The 23,968-nt window shown below is 38.7% G+C and overlaps 1 protein-coding gene across 3 annotated transcripts in view; it reads left to right on the top strand.

Moving 5' to 3' along the window:
- The window catches only part of LOC126482333 (uncharacterized), a 488,737-nt gene that overhangs the window by 199,642 nt on the left and 265,127 nt on the right, over window positions 1-23,968 (top strand). For all 3 annotated transcript variants that reach the window (XM_050106394.1, XM_050106396.1, XM_050106395.1), the window contains 5 exons: window positions 6,100-6,282; window positions 7,832-7,963; window positions 8,106-8,288; window positions 14,909-15,040; window positions 22,439-22,627. In XM_050106394.1, the coding sequence (XP_049962351.1) occupies window positions 6,100-6,282; window positions 7,832-7,963; window positions 8,106-8,288; window positions 14,909-15,040; window positions 22,439-22,627 (819 nt within the window). The remainder of the gene's footprint in view (window positions 1-6,099; window positions 6,283-7,831; window positions 7,964-8,105; window positions 8,289-14,908; window positions 15,041-22,438; window positions 22,628-23,968) is intronic.

The raw sequence follows: 23,968 nt of genomic DNA on the forward strand, positions 1-23,968 counted from the left end.
AATCAAGTAATATTTTTTGAAGGACAACAATGCACTTTTGAATCTTACCTTCACCTAAAAATCTGCATAAACGTTTGTACATTGTATTTATAAATGTATGAGAACTTTTATTGTAAACCTGTTCAAATATAACAAGTGTTTGTAAGATATAGAATTTAGTGCTATTTCCTCCTGTATTTCACAAAATTGAGAAGTTTTAAGGACAACAATAGACTGTTGTGGTGGCTAGTTCATAGTACCACATGAGTCAAATGTCACGAGATTGTTTAAGCAACGTCAATACTGTGTCAAGTGCTCTGGCATTTTGAGCCTCTTTGAAACCAAATATCAATTGCCCAACCCTGACCTGAATTCTTCAAAATAAATCTGCAAGCGATCTCAGTTGCCAAAGCATTATCTATAAATATAAGATGACCCCCATATAATCTGTTAATCAATGTAAAGAAATATTAACCTCAGCACTGAGAGTTTAATCTGCAAATATGAAACAGTCTGCCCGCCATTGTGGCCGAGCAGTTCTAGGCGCTTCAGTCCGGAACCGTGCTGCTGCTACGGTCGCAAGTTCGAATCCTGCGTTGGGCATGGATGTGTGTGATGTCCTTAGATTAGTTAGGTTTAAGTAGTTCTGAGTCTAGGGGTTGATGACCTCAGATGTTAAGTCCCATAGTGCTCAGAGCCATTTGACCCATTTTTCGAATGACCAATTTGGGATGAATCTTGTCTTATAGCTGGATAAATACAGTAACTTGTAAAACCAAAACATATTATTATCTACTATTAATATTGAAAACCTTAGAGACAAAAGGCAGTGAAAGTGTGATATTTATTGATCTGGGAATGTTGTAATAATCAATTTAAATGATTTGTTTTGTTTGTCTAATGTTCATAAATATTGTTACATTTTTCATTTTGTATTTGGCATACTTTTCATATTCTGCACTGTGCTGACTTCTGAGACCTACTCATTGTCGCAGTAGAATAAAACAAGCTCTCTCTCTCTCTCTGTCCCTTTTTTTCTTTTTTAATTGGTTGTGAATCAAGTTTCATGTGCTTTCTGCTGTTTAAATAGTGAAATTTGTCGTTGTCTGACAGCGAGGGCCAGTGCTGATTTACTGTGTTTTCTTTAACACATTCCAATCCTATTTGTGAAAAATAGTGTACTACAAGTAACATTGCAGTTAGAATTAATAATGTCTGGCATATTTTACTTACATATTTACTGATCCTGTTGACAGTTTTAAATAAGTGTAAAAGTTTGAATACACTGTTGTTATTGAGAGATCAATGAATATCTTTATTGCTTGCTTTCTTAATTCACACTTACTTTCTTAATTAACACTTACTTGCTTGCTTCTTGTTACTTTTTGTTCACTTGTAATGAGTAGGACTGTTCTCGGAGAACACCAAGTATGTTCTACATCAGTGAACAAGGAAGCTTATTGCCTGTACTGCCACAATGGCTGAATAAATTTTATATACATTGCAGTAATTTTACAGCATTGTTGGCTGTCTATACAACCAATCTCCATGCACCTTTATCCATCCAAGTATGTCTTTCCTGCATGGCCTCTACAGTTAGTGTGTCCCTGCCCTAATTTCTGTGTGTTTTCAAGCTTTCTGGAGCTCTCATTATTTCCTTTCTGTCCACTGGGCCAATACTGAAACCATTTTCGTTATTTATTTTTGTCTTAATTCCTTCCCCTGTCCATTATTGTGGTTTTAGAATGCCTTCTCTAATACATCATTTCCATTGTGTGGAGCCTTTCTTTTATTTTCTGTATGGGTTTTCCCATATGGCTTACCATATTTTACAGACTGTAAGATGCACTTTTTTCTTCAAAAATTTGCATCCAAAATTCAGGTGTGTCTTATACTTAGAATTAATATAAAAAGTCCAGTGTTTGATTTAAAATTCCTGACAGTCTCAAAAATGGTTTCACTTCATAAAATGTGACCATTAACTGCATAGATGGAAGAAAGACCTACACAATGTAATAAATGAGCACCAGAATAAAACTCTCAAAACTGTGGAAGAAAAACTATCCAAAAGATTTACTGTTCAGGCTGCCCACAATGACTCGTTACCCCATTAATAACCAACATAAACCCCTATACATGAATTAATAGCATGCACAACAGTTCTTTAGACATGTTTTCTTGAGATATAAACCATGCAGAAGTGCTTATGAGAGGCGATGCACTGTTAGCAGTTGAGAGCTATGAGACTGGGCCCTCCAAATACCAATTGAGATGAACATTGCTGATTTCAAGTCTCCTTCAACCTCATTAAGCAGATTCAAGAAATCATACTGTGTAGGAAGTTACAAACCAATAAAGTTTACTTCAGGTAAAAGTGTAGAGAAGATGCCATTAATTCACAGCTGACATGAAAGCAATGCTTACAATTATCCACACATCTGCTGTATGTAGCACCAATTAGTTAGTTTTCTTGAAAGAACTGTGAGCAAACCACAGTTTATCATTCCAAGGCAAAAAAGACAAGAGTGTATTTTACAATCAATTAGTTGTTTTGACACACTCATATATAACAACAACAGTGATAATTGTGAGTAGAATAATGTCTCTGCAGCTTTATATCTATCTTCAGGACCATCAAGGTATATTAGGACCAAAAATTAAAAAAAGACTGTTTAGTGACAAAAATCTTATAATTGACCCATCAAAATCAGGAAATATAGAAAAAAAATATTTTTAAAATTTTGTTCAAAATGGTTTGTAAGCAGTTGCAGAATTTAATTCATTGCTTTTATCTCTGTCTTTCGGGAGGGCAACAAAAAGAGTTGATATAATTCAGGTTCGATCTGGAACAACCCATGTCACTTGCTAAAGAATTTTTTGTCTGTGGAAAGTATTTTAAGGAAATTGTTGGACATTATAATTTCTGATTGCTCTGTATCATTAGATATGTTTTAGGAGAACAGTATTCTTAAACTTCAGTCACTTGTGTATTATCAGTTTGCATTGGCACATTTTATGAATTGCTTTAAGTATGTTCATTATGCAGCACAATAAGCTGAGCAATGGCCAGGACTTGTCTTATTCCACTGGAATTCTGCCTGATTAAAACTGATTATTACTGTGACATGCCTGAAAACTTTAATTTTTCTTTTGTCAGTTGTGCCTGATGCAAGGAAAATAATTTTTTTTTCGTCATTCAAATGACACTCCACTTTATTGTATGACTATGGGGAATAAAGAGAGAACTGTTCCATACTTAACTAAGATATACATTATTTAAAAATTATCATAAGAACTATAATACAGGAATGTTATAAAATGATGCATGTGTTGGAAATATATCATTTCTATAAATTAAAGTCACAATTGATGGAGGTCATCTGTAATGTAACATTAAACACGGACTTCATTTATGTTTCTCTGCTTGTCAATTTTCTAAGAATTACATATGCAACAGTTTAGGTGTTGATACAAACTGTCCCTCATTCAAAGCAGTAATGATACGTGACATTTTTTGCATGGTTTTGATGCTTCAAATCCACACGTGTCACTCTGGATATTAGGACTACATTCGTAGTGCACTACATTTGTACTCTGCAAACCACAGTGAGGTGCATTGCAGAGGGTATGTCCCATTGTACCAATTATTAGGGTTTCTTCCTGTTTCATTCACGCATGGAGTGCGGCAAGAATGATTGTTTGAATACCTATGTGCATGCGGTAATTATTCTAATCTTATCCTCAACATCCCTATGTGAGTGATACATAGTGAGTTGTAGTACGTCCCTAGAGTAATCACTTAAAGCCAGTTCGTGAAACTTTGTTAAGAGACTTTCTCAGGATAGTTTACGTCTATCTTCAACAGTCTGGCATTCATCTCCTTCAGTATTTCTGTGACACTCTCCCATGGATTAAACAAACCTGTGACCATTCGTGCTGCCCTTCTCTCCATACACCCAATATCTGCAGTTATTCCTATCTGGTATGGGTCCCACATGCTTGAGCAATATTCTAGGGTGGGGCACATGAGTGATTTGTAAGCAATCTCTTTAGCAGACTGATTGCACCTCCCCAGTATTCTGCAAATAAACCAAAGTCTTCCAACTCCTTTATCCATGATTGAACCTATGTGATCATTCCATTTCATATCCCTACAAAGTGTTACACCCAGGCATTTGGCCAATTCCAGCAGTGACTTATTGATATTATAGTCACATATTCGTTTTGTGAAGTGCAGAATTTTACATTTCTGAACATTTAGAGCAAGTTGCCAATCTCTGCACCATGTTGATCTGACTGACTATTTATGCAGCTTCTCTGAGATAGTACTTCATCATCTGCAAAAAGCCTGATTTTGCTTTTAATATTGTCTTCAAGGTCATTAATATACAACATGAACAGCAAGGGTCCCAGCACACTTCACTGGGGCACGCCTGAAGTTACTTCTACATCTGACAGTGACTTTCCATCCAAGACCCAAGATAACATTCTGTGTCCTCCCTACCAAAAAGTCCTCAATCCAGTCACAAATTTCTTGATACCCCATGTGTTGATACTTTCGACAATAAGCGTAGGTGCGGTACTGACTCAAGTGCTTTTTGCCCATCAAGAAACACTGCATTTACCTGGTTGTATTGATTGAATGGTTTCATTATTGCATGTGAGAAAAGTGTGAGTTGGGTTTCACATAATTGATGTTCTTGAAACCATGCTGGTTGGCATTGAGCAGGTCATTCTGTTCAAGATACCTCATTGTGTTTGAGCTCGGAATATGTTCTAAGACTCTACAACAAATCATTTTCAAGGATATTGGATGATGGTTTTATGGATCAGTTCTACTACCCTTCTTATAGACGAGTATGATCTTTGCCTTTCTCCAAGAACTGGGCACAGCTTTTTATTCGAGAGATCTACAATAGGTTATAGTGAGAAGAGGGGTAACTCAGCTGCAAATTCAGTATAGAATCCATTGGTGCCTGGAGCTTTGTTAAATTTTAGCTGTTTCTCAACATCACTGATACGTACTTACTTCAGTCATCTTCTCAGTGGTATGAGGATTAAATTGGGGCAATTCTCCTGGGTTTCCCTCTGTAAAGGAACATTTGAAAACAGATTTCAACATTTCAGCTTTTGCTTTGCTACACTCAATTTCAGTTACTGTCTCACTGACTAGGGACTGGACACTAATTTTGGTGCCATTAGCAGTCTTTACGTATGTCCAGAATTTCTCTGGATTTTTGTGAAATGTTATTTGACAATATTCTGCTATGGTAGTCATTGAAGACATCACACATTGCTCTCTTGACAACCAAATGCGTTTCGTTCAGCATCTCTGTATCTATAGCCCTGTGCTTTGCATTACACCTGTTATGCAGTAATCTCTGTTTCTTTAGAAGTTTATTTACAGTGACTTTATACCATGGAGGTTCCTCCCATTGTGAACTGCTCTACTGGATACATATCTATCGAATGCATGATCAGCTATTCTTTTATGTGCCACTATGCTCTCTTGTCATGGCCTATCATGCACCAAGCAGGAAGGGCTGTACAAACTGCTGTCATAAGTGATTCTTCATGTGACAAAAACAAGTAACTTCAACCATTTTTTTTTAAAGTGCTTGCAGTGCATCTTAGCAGCTAAAATTTAGACAGTGCTTTTCTTTTGTTGTGCTCTTCCTGCATAAAGAATTTCAGAGTGCATTTCAAAATGTTATTGGATCATTCCCTTGTTAGTGCTTTCCATAAAAATCTTATACATTTGCTTCTTCAGAGATTCTGTCATTCCATAATATTGGGTGCAGCTGCTTATTTATGACATCTGAATTCTTTATTTTATTCTGTACACATTGAATATACCTTTCATCTACTGACAATGTGATGGTCAAGTACTTATATGAGATAGTATTTGTAATAATTCTATTCTTTTTTTTGAGTTACGTCTTTCTGCTACTGTGACCACATACTATGTTTTTCCAATGTTTATTACCATACCCCATCATCCATATTACTCCACTAACTTTATAAATTTGTAACCTATGTCTTCATCATCCTCTTACAACTTTTGACCCATTTATTCTTGCTTCTGATTATTTGTGTGTGTGTTTCTTTCCTATCATTTAGATGATAAGGATCAAAAGAAAAGCCAGAAAGTGTTGCAAGAGTTGGAGAATATTGATGATGAATGTGATCAAAACAATATTGCATTTGTGAAAATTGATAATGATGAAGAAGCAAAGGAATACGGCATAGATACGCTTCCCACAATTGTCTTTTTTGAAAAGGGAATTCCACATGTTTATGAAGGTAAGAAATTGCTATTTTACAATAAATGTTTCTTGTCTTTTCCACTCTCTAACAGCAAATAAAACAAATAGAGTTGTCTCTTCTGTTGTTATTTTTATTTTGGTATTATCATGATAGTATTATGAAAACACCCCGCCACTAGTTTTAACTTGTATTGCAGTAAGATTCAAATATAAATTTTAATAAAGTAAGTTCTGGCAGACTGTAAATAATATAGGAGGAAAGGAGACCACTCACTGTTTAGCAGAAGCGCCAACTTATCGACTGGCACATATAAACATGCACACGCACACACACATACACACCTGTGACCGTATGTTTTGCCAGCTGGTCATACAGTGCTGGCATTGCATTTTGGCACATTTACTAGGGTGGGGTGAGGTGTTTTTGTCAGGTGGGGTGAGGAAAGGGAAAGGGAAAGAGAGGTGAGAGGTAGGAAGAGGGGATGGGGATGGGTAGCTAGTAGCTTGGAGGGAGGCAGGGAGGCAGCAGGTTCACTAGCTAGGAATGCAGGAGGGAGGCGTGGCAGGGGCACAAGCTATACATGAGAAATGCAGGTACTGGAGCCAGTGAGGTGTGACAAATGATTAAGATGATATGGAGGCATGGATTTGGAGGAGGTAACAGGACAGGGGAAGAGAAAACTGTTTGGTAGAAGGTTTTGGGCTATTGGGTTACTGGTGCTGGAGGGAAGGATCCAGATGGCCCTCATTGTGAAGCAGCCATTGAACTTAAACATGTTCTGCTCAGCTGCATATTGTGCCACTGGCTAATGGATTTTGTTCTTGGCCTCAGTTTGGTAGTGGCCATTCATTTTGGTAGACAGCTGTGCGGTAATTGCAGTCGAGTTGTTATATGATGTGACTGTTGTCGCAGATGGCACTGCCTCTGGTGGGATATGATAAACCTGTGACGAGTGGTCAGATTAGGCAGGTCATGCACCTATGTCTTCCAAAGGGATATGATCCCTTTGGCAAGGGTCTCTTTTCCTTGCACAAGATAATTTGATCCCAGATGTTAGCGACTTTTTTCTCAGCTACCATCGCAATTATTGATCCATTATAAAGGAAACTACCAGTTATGAGACCTCCATTATCAGAAGATATATCATTCAAAGTTTTATCTTCTTTTATATTAATGTATCTACTCTTGGAAAAAAATTTGATGAAAGGAGGGGAAAATACCAAAGACACAATGAAAGAATTTTTTCTGCTTTTTAATACATGTAACTGTTATTGCAACAGGGATGTCATATTGCGAAAGGACTTCTTAATTTGTGGCTGGTGCTATGGGTCTGAAGGACGGGAGGACATGTAAAGATAGTTTAAACTACCCATGAATGTAGAACTGTTTAAAAAGTATGTATCTGGTATAATCAAGAAATAAATGTCACTACAAACTATTGTTTACTAATATGTGCATAAAACAGATATAAATTTTTATGGATGAATTAGCACAGTTGTTTACACTTTTCCCATACTTGGTAGTAAAATATTTGTGGACAGCAGCACAATACTGTAACTAAAATTAATGTATGTTACTTTTTTAGGTGATCTCACACGTGAAGAGGAACTTCTTGGATGGTTGTTGCACCAAAAAAGGCATCATGAAATTCCTGAAATCACAGATGAAATGTTGGAAATTCTTATTGAGAAAAGGCCATATCTTGCAGTTCTGTTTTGTAGGTATCTCAACGATACACATTTGTTTAACTGATGTTTTTATAATTTTACACATTAACAAAATTAGACATGCATCTGTAGTAATTCAGAAAACATAAGCCGGAGTTGAGCATCTTGCAAGTATACTTCTCTGTTTTATAGATGACAAAGATGACAAGCAGGATATCAGAATCCTCAATGAACTGGAGAATATTGATGATGATCTTGACAGAGAAGGAATTGTGATTGTGCGTATCGACAATGACGCTGAAGCAAAGGAATATGGCATTGATCACTTGCCAACTCTTGTGTACTTTGAAGACAAAATACCTGCACTGTATGAAGGTAAAATTTTGTGCATTTAAAATGATATATAACGAACAAGTTGATGCATAAATCCTTTGTGTTACTTGTTGATGTAATTTAAATTATAGTACAGAGTAATAATAAAATAAAACATTGTAAAAAATCATTATAGATAAATGAGTAAACTGAACATAAGATAACTTATACAGGCATTTCTTCATATGAAATGCAAATTCTCTTTTTCATTATATGTCAATGGCAAAAGCTATTTAATAAACTTTCAACTACTGATCATCTGAGTGATGATGCAGTTTTGCGATATCTTCCACATGGATCATTTTCAATAGAAGTAAAATCTTAACTGCTGAAAATGAAGCAGCAGATCCCTCATAACCATTCAGCAACCTTGGATGAATTCCTGCTGATGATGAACCATCAAAAATAAGCATTTTGTGAAAATATGGTATTACAGTTTACCAGTTTCAATAAAACATTTGGAACACAAAAATATTCTGCAGGTGAAGTTGACACATGGCATCCATTGTTGTGTTCGACATATCAACATAACGAAAACAATATGTACACTGTAAGGAAAAGGTAGATTGCTGCTTACTTAAGGATGACACATTAAATTGCAGACAGGCACAATTAAGACACTTTCACATTAGCTTTCAGCCACAGTCCACATACATTCATTCATACAAGCAAACACACCACACGCACACGTGACTGCCATCTCCAGCAGCTTGGACCAGAATGCTTCTGACATGTTTTGTTCCAAACACAGTCTTCAAAATCCCCCCTCCAGTGTCTATACAACCCCTCTTCTGCAGATGTAATGAAGGTGGTACCACCTCCACTACTTGTTGCATTGTGTTCCTGAAGCCCAGAAAATAGCTATGCCAGCTTCCTCACTTCATTCTGGAGTTCCCATGCATTAAAAACTAGACTCAGTGTCCATTGATGGCTGGTAACCACATCTTCTCGTTTAGAAAAAAGAACTTCTTCCTTCCAGAAGCTGATTCTGCACTGCCCTCACTCCACCCCAAATGAAGAGGTGCTGCGCTGCTGCAACTAGCATCCCTTCTGTCCTCATCCAAGGTGCACAACAACCCAAAAACAGTGACTGCCGTTATCTTCCCTTCCCATCAAAGCTGCTACCACTGGTCAGCACTCAAATACAAAAAAAATTAACAGAACGCTTACTTTAACACAAGAACTTACTGCTTTCTTCTTGTGATATTACCCCCTAACTCCTTGCAAATAATCCCCGAAACAATTACCAACTAGCTCAACAAAAATACCTCTTGTCTCTTCCTTGACTTCAATGCATATGACATCTCCCAATCAGGTCCATCCACATTCTCATGCCCACTTCTCTGCTCCTCCTTCTTTGCGCCTTTTCATGTCTGTTCTTAATATTCTTAGGATTGACTCCATAGCACCTCAAAACAGTCGCAAGCATTCAGCATGCACTGTTGTTAACCACATTGGCAACTGTAGCCTAACATTGTCTGGTGATGTAGGCTCAGTCACATGGTAAGGTCCTTGCTACCTTGACAAATTTCTTAGTCTTACCCTTTGACGTGTAAGAGCTGGATGACATTACCCACTGCCCTAGTCTATAATGTGATAAGCTTCCCATGCATTTCACAGATTCCTCTTGTCTCTCCAGTGCCTTTTTGCCTGCCTTCTGTACCTGTTTCTGTACTGCTGTCACTGTTCTCATGAAATCACAGACTGACTTTTCTTGCCTCTTCTTCCCTTAATTGTATCAAATAGCAATGACACTTTCGTTCCACATGCTATCTTGTACAGAGAGAACCCAGTGTATTGTAAACCTTTGAACTGTACATCAACACGGCAAATGAGAGATTTGTTTCCCAGTCACAGTGTTGTGAGTTCACGTAGTACCCAAATGTCCATCCAATCATGTAAGGCACCCATTGCATCTTTCTGTTTGACTGTGCATGGAGTGAACTGGTTCCCTGTTGTTTCTTCACATGTAAAAATCTTTATCAAGTCTGATATAAAATTTGTCCCTTGATCTGTAATTATCATCTTTGGCATGCCAAAATTAAGAAACCAAATGTTGACCATTGCTTGTATGACTGTAACTGCTTGATGGTTTGCTATAGCAATCATCTCCACATACTGAGAAAATTGATTTATTATTGCCAAAAATTGATTTAATATTGTCAACACAAAACAGTTACCTAGTGGAGTCCTGTTAAATGGCCCTATCACATACGCCTCAATCATTTTGAACAGTTCCGATGCAGTCTTTGTAATGGTATTCATTTATGGTTCAAGTCCGCTCTCTGCACAGAATTCCTCATACTTATCCACTTCTCCCTTCCATCAGTATCTCTCAAACAACCTTCTGTTTGTTGCACCCTCCATGACCAGGCGACACACGATCATGTGCCTCTCTCAGGACTTGTTCCTCAACCTAGATGGCAACTCTGCCTACGGCCCTAACCTATTTACTGTACACAACAGACCATCTCACATACCAGACTGCAGTTGCATCTTGTATACTTTGCATTCACTGTCAGTGTTCTGCACTGTTGCCAGTCAGCAAGGCCATGATCTGGTACATGTATTATTATTATCTTTATGCTCAAAGCATCTGCAATTCTGTGTTTCCTCCTTGGCTTGTGCACCACTTTGTAGTCGAACTCACTGTGCATTAATGCCCATTTTGTTGGTCTGCTAGGCTTGCCTTTTAACACCAATAACCATTTTAGTGTGGCATGGTCAGTCACTACTTTCATTTTGTACTCGTAAAGGTAACACCAAAAATATACGACTTAGTATAGGAGGTTAAGCATTTCTTTCTCTGTGATCAAATAGTTTTTTCTGGCTCTTTGTCTCAATGCATAAGTTACAGGATGCTCCTCTGTGTTGATCTCTTGACTTGGGACACACACCAAAGCATAGTTATATGCAGCACAAGATAGTATAAGCTCCTTTTGAAAATCCAGAAAAAATAAATCTCAACATGACATTAAAACTTTCTTCAACTGTTTGAATGTGCCCTGACATTCCTTTGTCCACCCAATATTTGCAACTTTCTTCAACAGCCGTGTGAGCAGTCACGCTTCATCAACAATTCCCCTCACAAACCTCCTACATAGTTCTAGATTCCCAAAAACGATTGTAGCTCTTTGCTCGATTTCAGAACTGGGAAATCTTCTACTGCCTGTACCAGTCTTGGATCCATTGTCATCCCATCCTTGCTGATCACATGCCCCAGGTAACCTAGTTCCTCTGAAGAAAAATGACACTTTTCCTTACATAACATTAGGTATGCCTCTTAAATATTTCTCTCAGCTGTTCCTATGTTCCTCCAGTCTTATGAGAATAAATTTATACTGTCGAGGTAGACCAGACACTGGCAAGGCTTCAGTACCCTCAGTACTGCATCCAACAATCTCTGAAACACTGCAGGAACATTCTTCAACCTGAAAGGCATCCTCCAATACTGATAACGACCCCTGGGCACTGAGAAGACTGTCTTCAGTTGGTCCTCTGAAACCACCTCTTAACTGATGGTATCCCCTTCTTAAATCCATCTTAACTGATGGTATCCGCTTCTTAAATCCATTATAGAGAAGTACCAGCACTGCACTGCCCAAAGATATCAATGGTTTCTATGGTGTTGAGTATTCACTGTCTTGCTGTTCAGAAAGTGGTAATCACAGCAGAATATGTTCTTCTTAGAACTGTAGACTTAGACATGACAACAATCCTTGCTGCCCTCCCCCCCTCATGCACTATTGCTCTCTTCTATTATGGCATCAGCCAACTGACACTTGATAAATTCCTCCACAATTGGTCGTAAATACCTATGTATTCCATATGGTTTCCAGTACATTGGTGATAATTTTGTGCTGAGTAATGGGCATTGCTGGCAGTGAACTTCAAGGAAAAAACAAGTCTTCATACTCCAACAATACTCCTACGTCAGTGACAGCCCATGGGTGCTCATGGTTAACACTAGGGCTGTTGATGTTTTTAAAAATATCAGGAATCCGATGTATCGATGATTTAAAAAAATATCATTATTGGCTCTCGAAGTATAAAAAAAAGAAGTATTGAAATATTGATGGAAAAAATACTGACGTACCTGCCAATAAAAATATCAGCTGCACATTGTAAGTCTACTGCCAGTTTTTGAGCTGTATATGTAAGTATTGATTTATTATTAAATGCTCTGTACATCAACAAGCTAACAATCAGCCTATCCTCCTTAGAGTGAGAATTGAAAGGAAAATGATGCGCATACACACTTGGCAATAACCATTTTGCTAAAAATGCTAACTGCGTGTAAGCAGCACAACAAAAGGTGTCTCATGGGTCCATCATTTGGTTTCGTCGCATATTGGATTTGTCTGGAATACTTCATGTCGACTTCCCTGTTTTTTTCATTTCTGCTAACACCAGTGACATAGCAGTTGTAGTGTAGAAACTACGTGGTGAAGCTAAATGTTGCAGTTTCTGTTGGTAACGCTGAGCGCTGATTACATCAGCATTTCCCCTCACAAGTGTACCCTGACCATAAAGACCAGTCTTGTCATTCAGATTTTTGCATCATTTTCAGCAACTGTTTTTGAAGAGTGCCAGTGTGAAGAAGTATCACACTAGTTGCAGAATTGTTTTTTAACGCAACTGCTGTTTTATTTCTTCACATCTGAAACATTGTTATTCCATTGACACCACCAAAATCCCTCCTCCCCCCCCCCCCCCTCTCCCCCACTCAGAAAGAGAGATTGGACATGATGAAAGCTGAAAAAGTAGTAAGATTCCTTCACACAGTAAAATTATCTACTACTTCGAAGGACCAACTTCAAATATTTACTGAAAATTGTGAAAAAAGTGTAATATAAAAATTTTGATATTGACATATCGGGGGGAAAATATTGCCAATATATATCAATATCTTTTGGAGGAAATATCAATATATTGATATTTTATCAACAGCCCCATCTGTGCATGAATCCTTCTCCAGTATGTCCACTTTTGACACCAATTATAGCCAACCCTGGGGCTTTGATGTTGGCTATGATTTTAGGATGGAGGCTGCAGAGGGCTGAGGCAGGGTAGCAGGCTGGTGAAGGCCCAGAGAGATGCAACTGTCAAAATTCATGTTTATTTTCCACTCATAAATTGATGCTGCTATGATGGGGGGATGCAACCATGCCCCCATTCCACATGAAAAAAGCTGGTTGGTCCACAAGGTGACAGCCACTGTCCAGCAAGCTGGCTTCAACATACGTGCCCCACTCTTCTGATGTCTGCGCTAAGTTCTGGCATGTGACCCCATTACGTGAGTCGCACCACAAACACCTGACTCAGTGGCATACAGAGATGATTGAGGGATTTTCTGTGATAGCTAACTCTGTGGTGGATGAGAGTATCCCAGTGGTTTTCGGAGTGCATGCAGTGGCAGAAGGTGCCTGCCATGCATGGGATGCAAACACTGCCCCTTCGGGCAGTGTGTTGCTGGAGTGGACCTGGAATGCCTGTAGCACTGTGGCAAGTCTGCTAGGAGGAAGAAGTGCAGGAAGCTGGTACTGCAGTGGAGACTCACTCATGGCTACTGCTGGTGGCTCGATGTGATCTCCTCTTCTGATGTAGCCTCCATGTCTTGGTAGACTGCTAGGCTGCAGGCGAAACTGGTACAAAAATGATTGCAGCGTGTGTATTATGCCAATGTGCTGTTTCCAATTACGTACTCTGCAACACCACTGAAATCCACTAGAGGAGAAATCCCATTGCCTGTACTGCAAGAACTGCACATTATGGTTGTGCTGACAGGTTTCACCCAAGTGAATCTCGCCCATTTTGCTGTAATTCAACAGATGAGTGGCTATAACCAAAATGACAACATCACACACTTGCCAACTAACAGTGGCTGCTTCACTACTCCTTTACATATTTTCACAGATTTGCCCATAAAGTGGTTGTGGCACTATGATAGTAGACTGGAATCCAATTGTGCGTTCAACTTCATTTGTATAAAAATGAAAACAATATATTTTTGGCAAAATAATTTAATTGGATGGATTAAAAAGCTACTCACCGAGTGGCAGCAGAACACACATATAAAAGAGGGTCATAATTAGGCAAGCTTTTGGACCCAGTGGCTCTTTCAGACAGAAGCTAAACATTGCAGTTTCTGGTGGTAACACCTTCCTCTTCACCCGTTCTACTTGAAGAAGGAGCTACTGGCTCCGAAAGCGTGACTTATTACAACCCTCTTTTAAGTTATTTTCTGCCGTCACTTGGTGAGTAGATTTTTTATCTACTCAACTAAACAACTTTTTGATTTCAGGTTCATTGATTTTCACTGTAATTTACATTTACATTATGTAAAATTAAATTTTTTTAAACTTTTCGATGTACCAGTACTCCTGACCAGGAATAACAGTAATGTAAAACTTTTTTCAAAGAAGTTCCATTCTCATCTGTTGTCTCATTATGGTTAAGGATCACTGATGCAGTTTTCAATTGCTCAATTTTTTCATTACTCATTTATAATCAATTCCTTAAGCTTTTAATTGTGGATATCATGTTTGCTTTTTTTTTAATCTGCAGCAGATTATGTTCTTGTTTGTTTGTGTTAAAATGTATTTTTACTTTTATGAACACAGGAGATCTCTTGAATGAAGAAGAGGTTTTGGCCTGGCTAATTGAGCAAAAGAATACAGCCACAATTGAGGAAGTTACTGATGAAATATTGACTGATCTCATTGAAGAGCACGAATATGTCGTAGTTTACTTTAGTAAGTATTCTTTACCACTGACGTTTTAGGTATGTGTAGAAGTTATGTTTTAAAAATGTGGTCCCTTTTGGGTTTGCAAGTGCATTTTTACACTGTAATTTTTAAGTTATCTTTTCTTTCAGTTTTAATGAAAACTTCCAGCCATCATGCATAAAATGTGATATTTTAGTTGAAGTATTGAGAAGTTCTGGGAATAATTCAATATGTTTATGTCCATGCCATGAAAATATATTTCAAGATCGTAGTCATGTATATAAAAGATGTTTCAGATTTGTGTCTATGGCACAAAATATCATGTACTGATGCATTTAACTGTTATTGGATTTGCTTATCAGTTAGTCATACAAGCACAAAGGGGGAAACAAGTGACTTCATGCTACCATTTTACATCCACCCATTGCATCATATTTTCTCTTTCGATTTTGTCCTCCATTAGACCCTAGCTCACTGATTTGTCTTCCCTCTCTTCTCAGATTGTTTTCGTTCTTCCATTTGGGTAATTCTCATCTTTGTTAACCACAAGCTGTTTAACTTTCTTCTTGCAGCGTGACAGATACCTTATTTCAGTCAAATTAGAGACAAACTGAAAGTGATAATGACAACTTTAAATTGGAAGGTGAAGAAGTGGGGAGATAGATGCATGAGTGATTGGCTAGTTACACTTGCCCTCTTCTGGAATACGGAACACACATTTTTGTAGTAATGGCAGAAATCTCATGCATTTATAGAATTGTCTGTGGTTATGATAAATTGCAGGCGAAGACTATTCTGCCATCATTGTGCTGAGCATCATGAGGAACCCTTGCAAAACAGTGCCAAAATTGTGTATCTTAACTTTTTTTCTGTCATTCCTGGTACTGCACCATATTGCCCCCATAAAAGATAGGTACAACATCCAGCACAAGAAACCAGTCACTGGTTCCCTGGACACTCCTCATCTTGCTCACCAGCACAACATAAACATGGCTTTAATATATGGCTAACAACCATCATTAATTCCCAGAATGACACTCCCTTCCCCCTCCCCTCCTCCCCTAACCCCCTTCCATAACCTTATCAGTGCAGTCATATACTTTTTGTCCATGTGCAGCCTAGATCTGTGCCAGCTTGCTCAAGAATACATAGGATTTTTTACCAGATTGCATTACTCGAAAATAAAGTGTACAACTTTCTGCATTAGAAGTGTAAAACAAAACTGCATGAAATTTTTGTCAAATTTTAAAAAGAATCATTCCCAGGAGTCAACACCTTCTTAAATCAGACAGAGTGGCAAGATCACTCTGCATGCATGGCTATAATTACAAAATTCAGCAGTACATTTGCAGGACTGTTCAGCAGTTTCTCAAACCGGAGAACGAGAACTAGTATAGTTCAGTCCCACGCTTCGATTACACCCCAAAATTTAGGTTGGTTTTAGGAAGTTTACCGTCTGCATGTAGACGAATGCTTTGTGTGGAATCCAACAACTACAGAGAACGTATATCTTTCAACACACATTTGTTAATCTTCAATTACTTCAATCAAATTGAGTAAAAGACATGAAAATAATGTAATCCCTCAATATGCTCAAAGATGAATTTCTGTGTACATATGACGACTGGTTGCAAGCCTGAAATCTGTTTGAACATTTAAGTTCCAGGAAAATCTCTGTAAACAGCATGATGCTCAGAGTGTTAAAGAAGAACCCTAACAAGCTTTGTGAAGAGGGGGGGAGGGATCGAATTCACCACATCAAAAAATAAAAATGGCTATAATGAGAAACATACACAATTTCTTCATTTGTTTTAATGAAAGAACTCGTTCAAACATCTTCAGTCAAAAACTGATAGCAAATGTCCAAAATATCCCCCTCTAGTTCATATACTTGCAAGATTTATTCCAACCTTTCAGACACTACTGGACTGTAGTTAGACATTTTTACTTCTTGGAGGAATGCATAGACTGTGAAACTGGTCCTACTCTACATAGCCATCTGTTATCACAGCTATCAGGCAGTGCATTTTTAACAAGATGACTACAAGAAGCTGCACAATGCATAGGAGGTGCTGAAGACATAGACCTCACTCCTGTGTGGTCAGTTCTGCGTGAGCAGTTACTTATAACAGGCTACAACATCCACCTAATGGGGCACCTATGAAAAGTGATTGAAGTATGGTGAAAAACAAACAGACCATAAGGTGTTGGATTCCATGCCTCCTTACAGAATGTGGGGATTGAAGGCTTGCCCACTCCCTAAATCATGATATGTGGTTATCTGTGGCAGATCTATGACAGAGGAAGTGTTGGTGCAGGCAAAAGTGTTTTGGACCATGTTGTTCAGCACACATTGTTGAACACGGCGCTCCTAAGCAAATGACCCCAACATATTCCCATGCTGACCTGATGACATGGTCAGTTACAATTGCAGCGGATACAGGACCATCAAGATTGACCTGTGGATCAGTGAAAATATGTTACATGGCCAGGTCAGTGGTTGTGCATAAATAGGCAATTATCCAGGTGAAAAGCTATTTGAAACATGTACCACACCACAGTCGAAGGCCAGTGGGGACAGTATTATGCTGTGACAAACATTCACCCAGTCTTCCATATGGTTTGTCATTGTAATAAAAGACACCATGGCAGCTATGGACCACTTGAACATTATTGCTGACCACCTGTACCCATCGTGCTTAATGTCTTCACTGGCCGTGAACTTTATTACGGACTGCCTGTGTTCTTTCATGTTTGATGTCTTCCCAACAGCAATGGCATCAAGTTTAAACTGTCACTGTCACAAGGCCAGAATAGTGCTACAGTGGTTTTAGGATCATGATATTGAACTCACATTGATATCTTGGCCACTTAATTTAAATATGATGGAGCTTGTCTGGGGCACTATCAGGTGCCAGTTCTGCTCCCGCAAACCACCAGTTTGTAATTTATGGGTATTGTGTGACCTGTGCATAGACATGTGGTGCCACATACCTCCAGGAACCTACCAAGGATTTGCCAAATCAATGCCTTGCAGTATTGCTGTTGTATTGTCTTCTGAAGGTGACCAACATGGTATTAAGGAGGTGTTCATAATGTGTTGGCTCATCTTTGTATGTAACAGTACATCTTCACGTACATTACTGTTTCCAGGGCCTTACAGAAAGATCACAATTGCCTTTCCACAAAATAAATATCCTGACGTGGTTAAAGTGAGCATTTAATAGGTAAGTCACTAAGAATGTGAAACATGCAGTGTAGATTCACCTCTACACAAGTGAAACAATCAAAGCATACAGTTCTAACCTGTGGACAGCTGTCAAATATAAACATATTCCCATTGCTATCAGTGCTACAGTGAGTGAACTGGCAGATTGACTTGTAAATTTCTGAAGTACCCTGTAGATGATACGAAAGTTTCCAAGCTAATTTTCTGCTTTTCCATTTCCAGTGTTGTTAACTAATGGGACTTTTATGAGCGGTCATTTCTTTTATGCCTGTCAGGATCATTGCAGTTTCCCTGATAGTCAACTATTTCAAATTTTTAGCCTTACTGCTATGTGAATGAAAATAAGCTTCTTGAATATTTTGTGTATGTTTATTTCTTAACTTATTGATATTTCCTTGTACACCCTGGGTTTACTTATGTGAGTGCGCTATTTCAAAGCAATATGTTAAATATTGAGTGGATGACTGTCACTCATATGGGATACATTGACTTTCATGTATCTTCTGTAAAATTTAGTTCATGGATTATGACAACTCTTCAAGGTCACTGAGCCACTTATAGTCTTGTGCCTCCTTGTATAAGTTTTTGTGCTGTGCATGGTTATTCATTTCTACATTCAAAACTGGTGAACAGTGCCCAATAATCTTTCTGAACATCACCATTTTTGAAGATAAAAGTGAAAACTATGGATTAGTAGAGAAAGTATAATACATCATACACATTAGTAAAAATAAAACTTCAGGAATTCCATTTTTTGCTGAAAAAACTTAAAGTATATTTTTGCATGTAATTTAAAAAAGAGATGTCATCTAATTGCAAGAATAGAACCAATATATCTATAGATACGACTGGGAACAAGAAGTACAAGTGATGCAGAGCAGAGTGAATGTATTGGCAAAGGAAGAATTGGGAAATGTAAGCATAGAAGTAAGAGAGAATAAAAAATCAGCAGTTAGTGTAAAATGAAAGACTGAAAGGAAATAAAAAATAGAAACTCAAGTAGGCTAAAGCAGCACAAGTCTCTTAGTAACAATATAAATAGAGAAGTGTAGAAAGTAAAAGGAGAAGTTTTGGGAAAATTACTGTACAGTAGGTGAACACGATTGAAGAGCTAAAGTTCACAAGATACGCATAAATTTCCTCAAAATGCTTAAGCTCAGGAACGATATAAAGAAATATTTTATTTATATTTCAATTAGATGTACATTTTCAATCCACTAGATTTAAACACTGTCAAGTGAAATTTCATTTGTTGTTTTTAATTTTATATTACCATCATGATAACACTGCAGAAGAAGTACAAAATCTACTCAGTTTTTGTAGTTACTAACAAGTGTATTGTCAAGTGTTTATGCTGAACTAAGCTTCATGGTAAGTGTGTCTGTACACTAGTGTATAGGCCTACACAATGTTCACTGCACTCGGCTGCAGAAGTATTTCACAATGGTTGCAAATAAAGCAAGTTTCCATACCATTATACACTCCTGGAAATGGAAAAAAGAACACATTGACACCGGTGTGTCAGACCCACCATACTTGCTCCGGACACTGCGAGAGGGCTGTACAAGCAATGATCACACGCACGGCACAGCGGACACACCAGGAACCGCGGTGTTGGCCGTCGAATGGCGCTAGCTGTGCAGCATTTGTGCACCGCCGCCGTCAGTGTCAGCCAGTTTGCCGTGGCATACGGAGCTCCATCGCAGTCTTTAACACTGGTAGCATGCCGCGACAGCGTGGACGTGAACCGTATGTGCAGTTGACGGACTTTGAGCGAGGGCGTATAGTGGGCATGCGGGAGGCCGGGTGGACGTACCGCCGAATTGCTCAACACGTGGGGCGTGAGGTCTCCACAGTACATCGATGTTGTCGCCAGTGGTCGGCGGAAGGTGCACGTGCCCGTCGACCTGGGACCGGACCGCAGCGACGCACGGATGCACGCCAAGCCCGTAGGATCCTACGCAGTGCCATAGGGGACTGCACCGCCACTTCCCAGCAAATTAGGGACACTGTTGCTCCTGGGGTATCGGCGAGGACCATTCGCAACCGTCTCCATGAAGCTGGGCTACAGTCCTGCACACCGTTAGGCCGTCTTCCGCTCACGCCCCAACATCGTGCAGCCCGCCTCCAGTGGTGTCGCGACAGGCGTGAATGGAGGGACGAATGGAGACGTGTCGTCTTCAGCGATGAGAGTCGCTTCTGCCTTGGTGCCAATGATGGTCGTATGCGTGTTTGGCGCCGTGCCGGTGAGCGCCACAATCAGGACTGCATACGACCGAGGCACACAGGGCCAACACCCGGCATCATGGTGTGGGGAGCAATCTCCCACACTGGCCGTACACCACTAGTGATTGTCGAGGGGACACTGAATAGTGCACGGTACATCCAAACCGTCATCGAACCCATCGTTCTACCATTCCTAGACCGGCAAGGGAACTTGCTATTCCAACAGGACAATGCACGTCCACATGTATCCCGTGCCACCCAACGTGCTCTAGAAGGTGTAAGTCAACTACCCTGGCCAGCAAGATCTCCGGGTCTGTCCCCCATTGAGCATGTTTGGGACTGGATGAAGCGTCGTCTCATGCGGTCTGCACGTCCAGCACGAACGCTGGTCCAACTGAGGCGCCAGGTGGAAATGGCATGGCAAGCCGTTCCACAGGACTACATCCAGCATCTCTACGATCGTCTCCATCGGAGAATAGCAGCCTGCATTGCTGCGAAAGGTGGATATACACTGTACTAGTGCCGACATTGTGCATGCTCTGTTGCCTGTGTCTATGTGCCTGTGGTTCTGTCAGTGTGATCATGTGATGTATCTGACCCCAGGAATGTGTCAATAAAGTTTCCCCTTCCTGGGACAATGAATTCACGGTGTTCTTATTTCAATTTCCAGGAGTGTATAAAGGCAGGTCACTTACTGTTAAGAGTTAGTCTGCCTGTGTATGAAATGTAGATCATATCTACAATCTGTGACATGTGTAACTTCCAGATTGTTTGAAGTATTATTGTTTTTGTAACTGTGAATAGTGACATGAATTTAAACTCCCATAGTCTATGAGGTTAGATCTGTTGTGAGGTTTCCAAGTAGACATAATGTATCTCCAATTGAAATTCATTGTCATATTTTTCTAGTATTTGACAACACAGGATGAGACAGATTGCTACTTACTGTAAAGATGGCATGTTAAGTTGTAGACAGGCACAATTAAAAGACACTTAATAAAGCTTTCGGCCACAGCCTTCATCAGTAAGAGACATACACACCATTCATACATACAAGAAAGCACACCTCATGTGCACATGACTGCCAACTCTAGCATCTCAGGCTGGAATGCCATTTGATGTAGTTTGATTGATTTATAGTATTTGGTTTGAATGCCATGAAGAAACAAATAGTGTGCTGTGAGTGCAGGCTGTTTTCTGAAGTTGTTTAATGTCAAAGAAAAAGTTTAGTGTATGGCCACCCCTTACTAATGATGATCTCATACAGAAACGGAACTACTACCTTACTGTGCTAGAATTTAGCAGTAATTTTCTGCAGACATCCTGATGCTGGAAAACTGAGAAAAGCTAATCAGCATGTGTGGGGTACTTACTGTAGTAGGTGTTGTGCTGATCCTCAACAATGCCTTCCCATTTATGGTTCAGTACACTACATTTTCAGATATTACTGAAAAATGCTTGACCTTATATCTTGGAGTACTGACTTTACCCTCTCCACTTTCTGTCTATTTTTTGCACTTATAGAAACTCCTGTCTGCACAATATTTTTACTGTGACAGAGAGACATTAACAGCTGCCATACACTGGTTCCTACCCCAGGTAGCAGATTTCGATGACACCCAAGGACGGTGTGGGTGAAGAGAAAATGTCTTGGTTTGGCAGTAAAAGACTGTGGTTTTTAATCTCAAAAACGCACATTTTTTAATGTAGTCCTACTTTAGCTCTGCACAAATCCAAGATTTGATTTTTTTTCCTTCCCTCCAGCAACAGTGTATCATATCTAATCTTTTTTCTCCTTTCTGCCTTCATCTCTCCCTAGGTATACCATTTTTCTAGAATGACTTTTACGTCTTTGTCTGTTATACCGGACATTTACACTGACATTTCGAAAATCATTATTTTTCTGACATGCGTAAATTTTAGGCTATTCTACAAATGCCAATGTAAAATGAACAAATTATTATTTTCAGGTGGTAAATGTGAAGAAGGAGAAGAATGTGATAACATACTGGACGAGTTGGAAAATATTGATGATGAACTGGATGAAGCTGGTATTATATTTGTCACAACTGAGGATCTTAGCATTGCAAAGAAAAATGGAATTAAGACATTCCCTAGCCTTGTCTTTTTCCGTAATAAGGACCCTATGATTTACAAAGGTAAATACCATTTTAAATGCTTAATTGGAACAGTTACCATAATGTTTCATACATGTAACCATGATCTCTGTTGTGCAGAATAAAACTAAAAGCTTATATGCATTTTTAATACATCCATTTCTATTTTGTAATTGTTCTCGGTCATCTGAATGCACATTTTTGGACCAGAAAGGCTTTTAATGTAAAAAAGTTGTAACAGTTTTTATCTGCACAATTATATTAATATCCTGTAGTAAACATAATTTACACTGCACTCTATAATAAAGGGTACAGACTACTTGTGGAAGTTATGAAAAAATGACAAGTAAGTAAATAAATGCTTAAAATAGTATACCTCATATTTCAAATGGCAGTTATGCCATGAGTTTTATTCTAAGGAATCCCCTAGAATACCTATCTGTGCAGAGAAAATAACAACCGTTGACACTAGAAAAGTAGTTCAGCGTTCACTTCAGACAGTGGGCCATCTTCTGGGAAGAAATACATTTTGTAAATTCTGTCATCCTTTTTGCCAGCTTCCTTAAAGAGACAGTTGTAGGTTGCAAGTAGGAAGTATGCATTCTGCATTTTTTCACTTTTCTTCCATTCAAATTCAAAGCTAGAAATATTCCTTTGCTTTCATTCCGTGCTAGTCAATCACACAAGAAGCATTTTAACACCTTTTTGATTATATATCTGTAGTTAATGCCAGAGTAAGATATACAGAACCATACTAATTAGGTAACTGAATGCTCATACTTGAATCATGTATATAATGAGAAGTACATTGCTCATAGTGTTATCTATCACAGTAGTAAATTACACCAGTTTTCCAGCTGTTAATGCCTTGTGAAATGTGAAGTGGAAAGTTCATATGGATATGAAAGTTTAGATGGATACTAACATGCTACAATAAAAAGTACAGACAGTGATTTAAAAGCACACCGTCACACAGGTTTGCATAACATTTCATCTCTCATAATGTCCAGTTTCTTCCTGATTTCAGTTGCAAGGGTCTTCTTATTTATCTTTTATTTTGACATTGTTGAATTGGTGACAGAGGGTATAAATCTAAAATAATCTGCCTGTAATCTTGAGGGAAGATTACAGGTTCAAAAAAAATGAAAATCTTTAAGTTCTCATCAGAGGACTATTATTTGTTTAGTGGCTTGTTAAATTTGGAGCATTATATCCACCACTGGAACTGAAGAGAGACTTGCATAATATGTTTATTGTGCTAAGAGAAAAAAATAAATGTTTTCAATGTGATATTGGTTATACTTAAATATTTTCATTTAATTGAATGAGGGCATATCTTTTTGCAAAGATTAACATTTTAGTTTTCATACATGCATGTTATAA

The sequence above is a fragment of the Schistocerca serialis genome, chromosome 5 (assembly GCF_023864345.2).
Source record: "Schistocerca serialis cubense isolate TAMUIC-IGC-003099 chromosome 5, iqSchSeri2.2, whole genome shotgun sequence".
Classification (NCBI taxonomy): Eukaryota; Metazoa; Arthropoda; class Insecta; order Orthoptera; family Acrididae; genus Schistocerca; species Schistocerca serialis.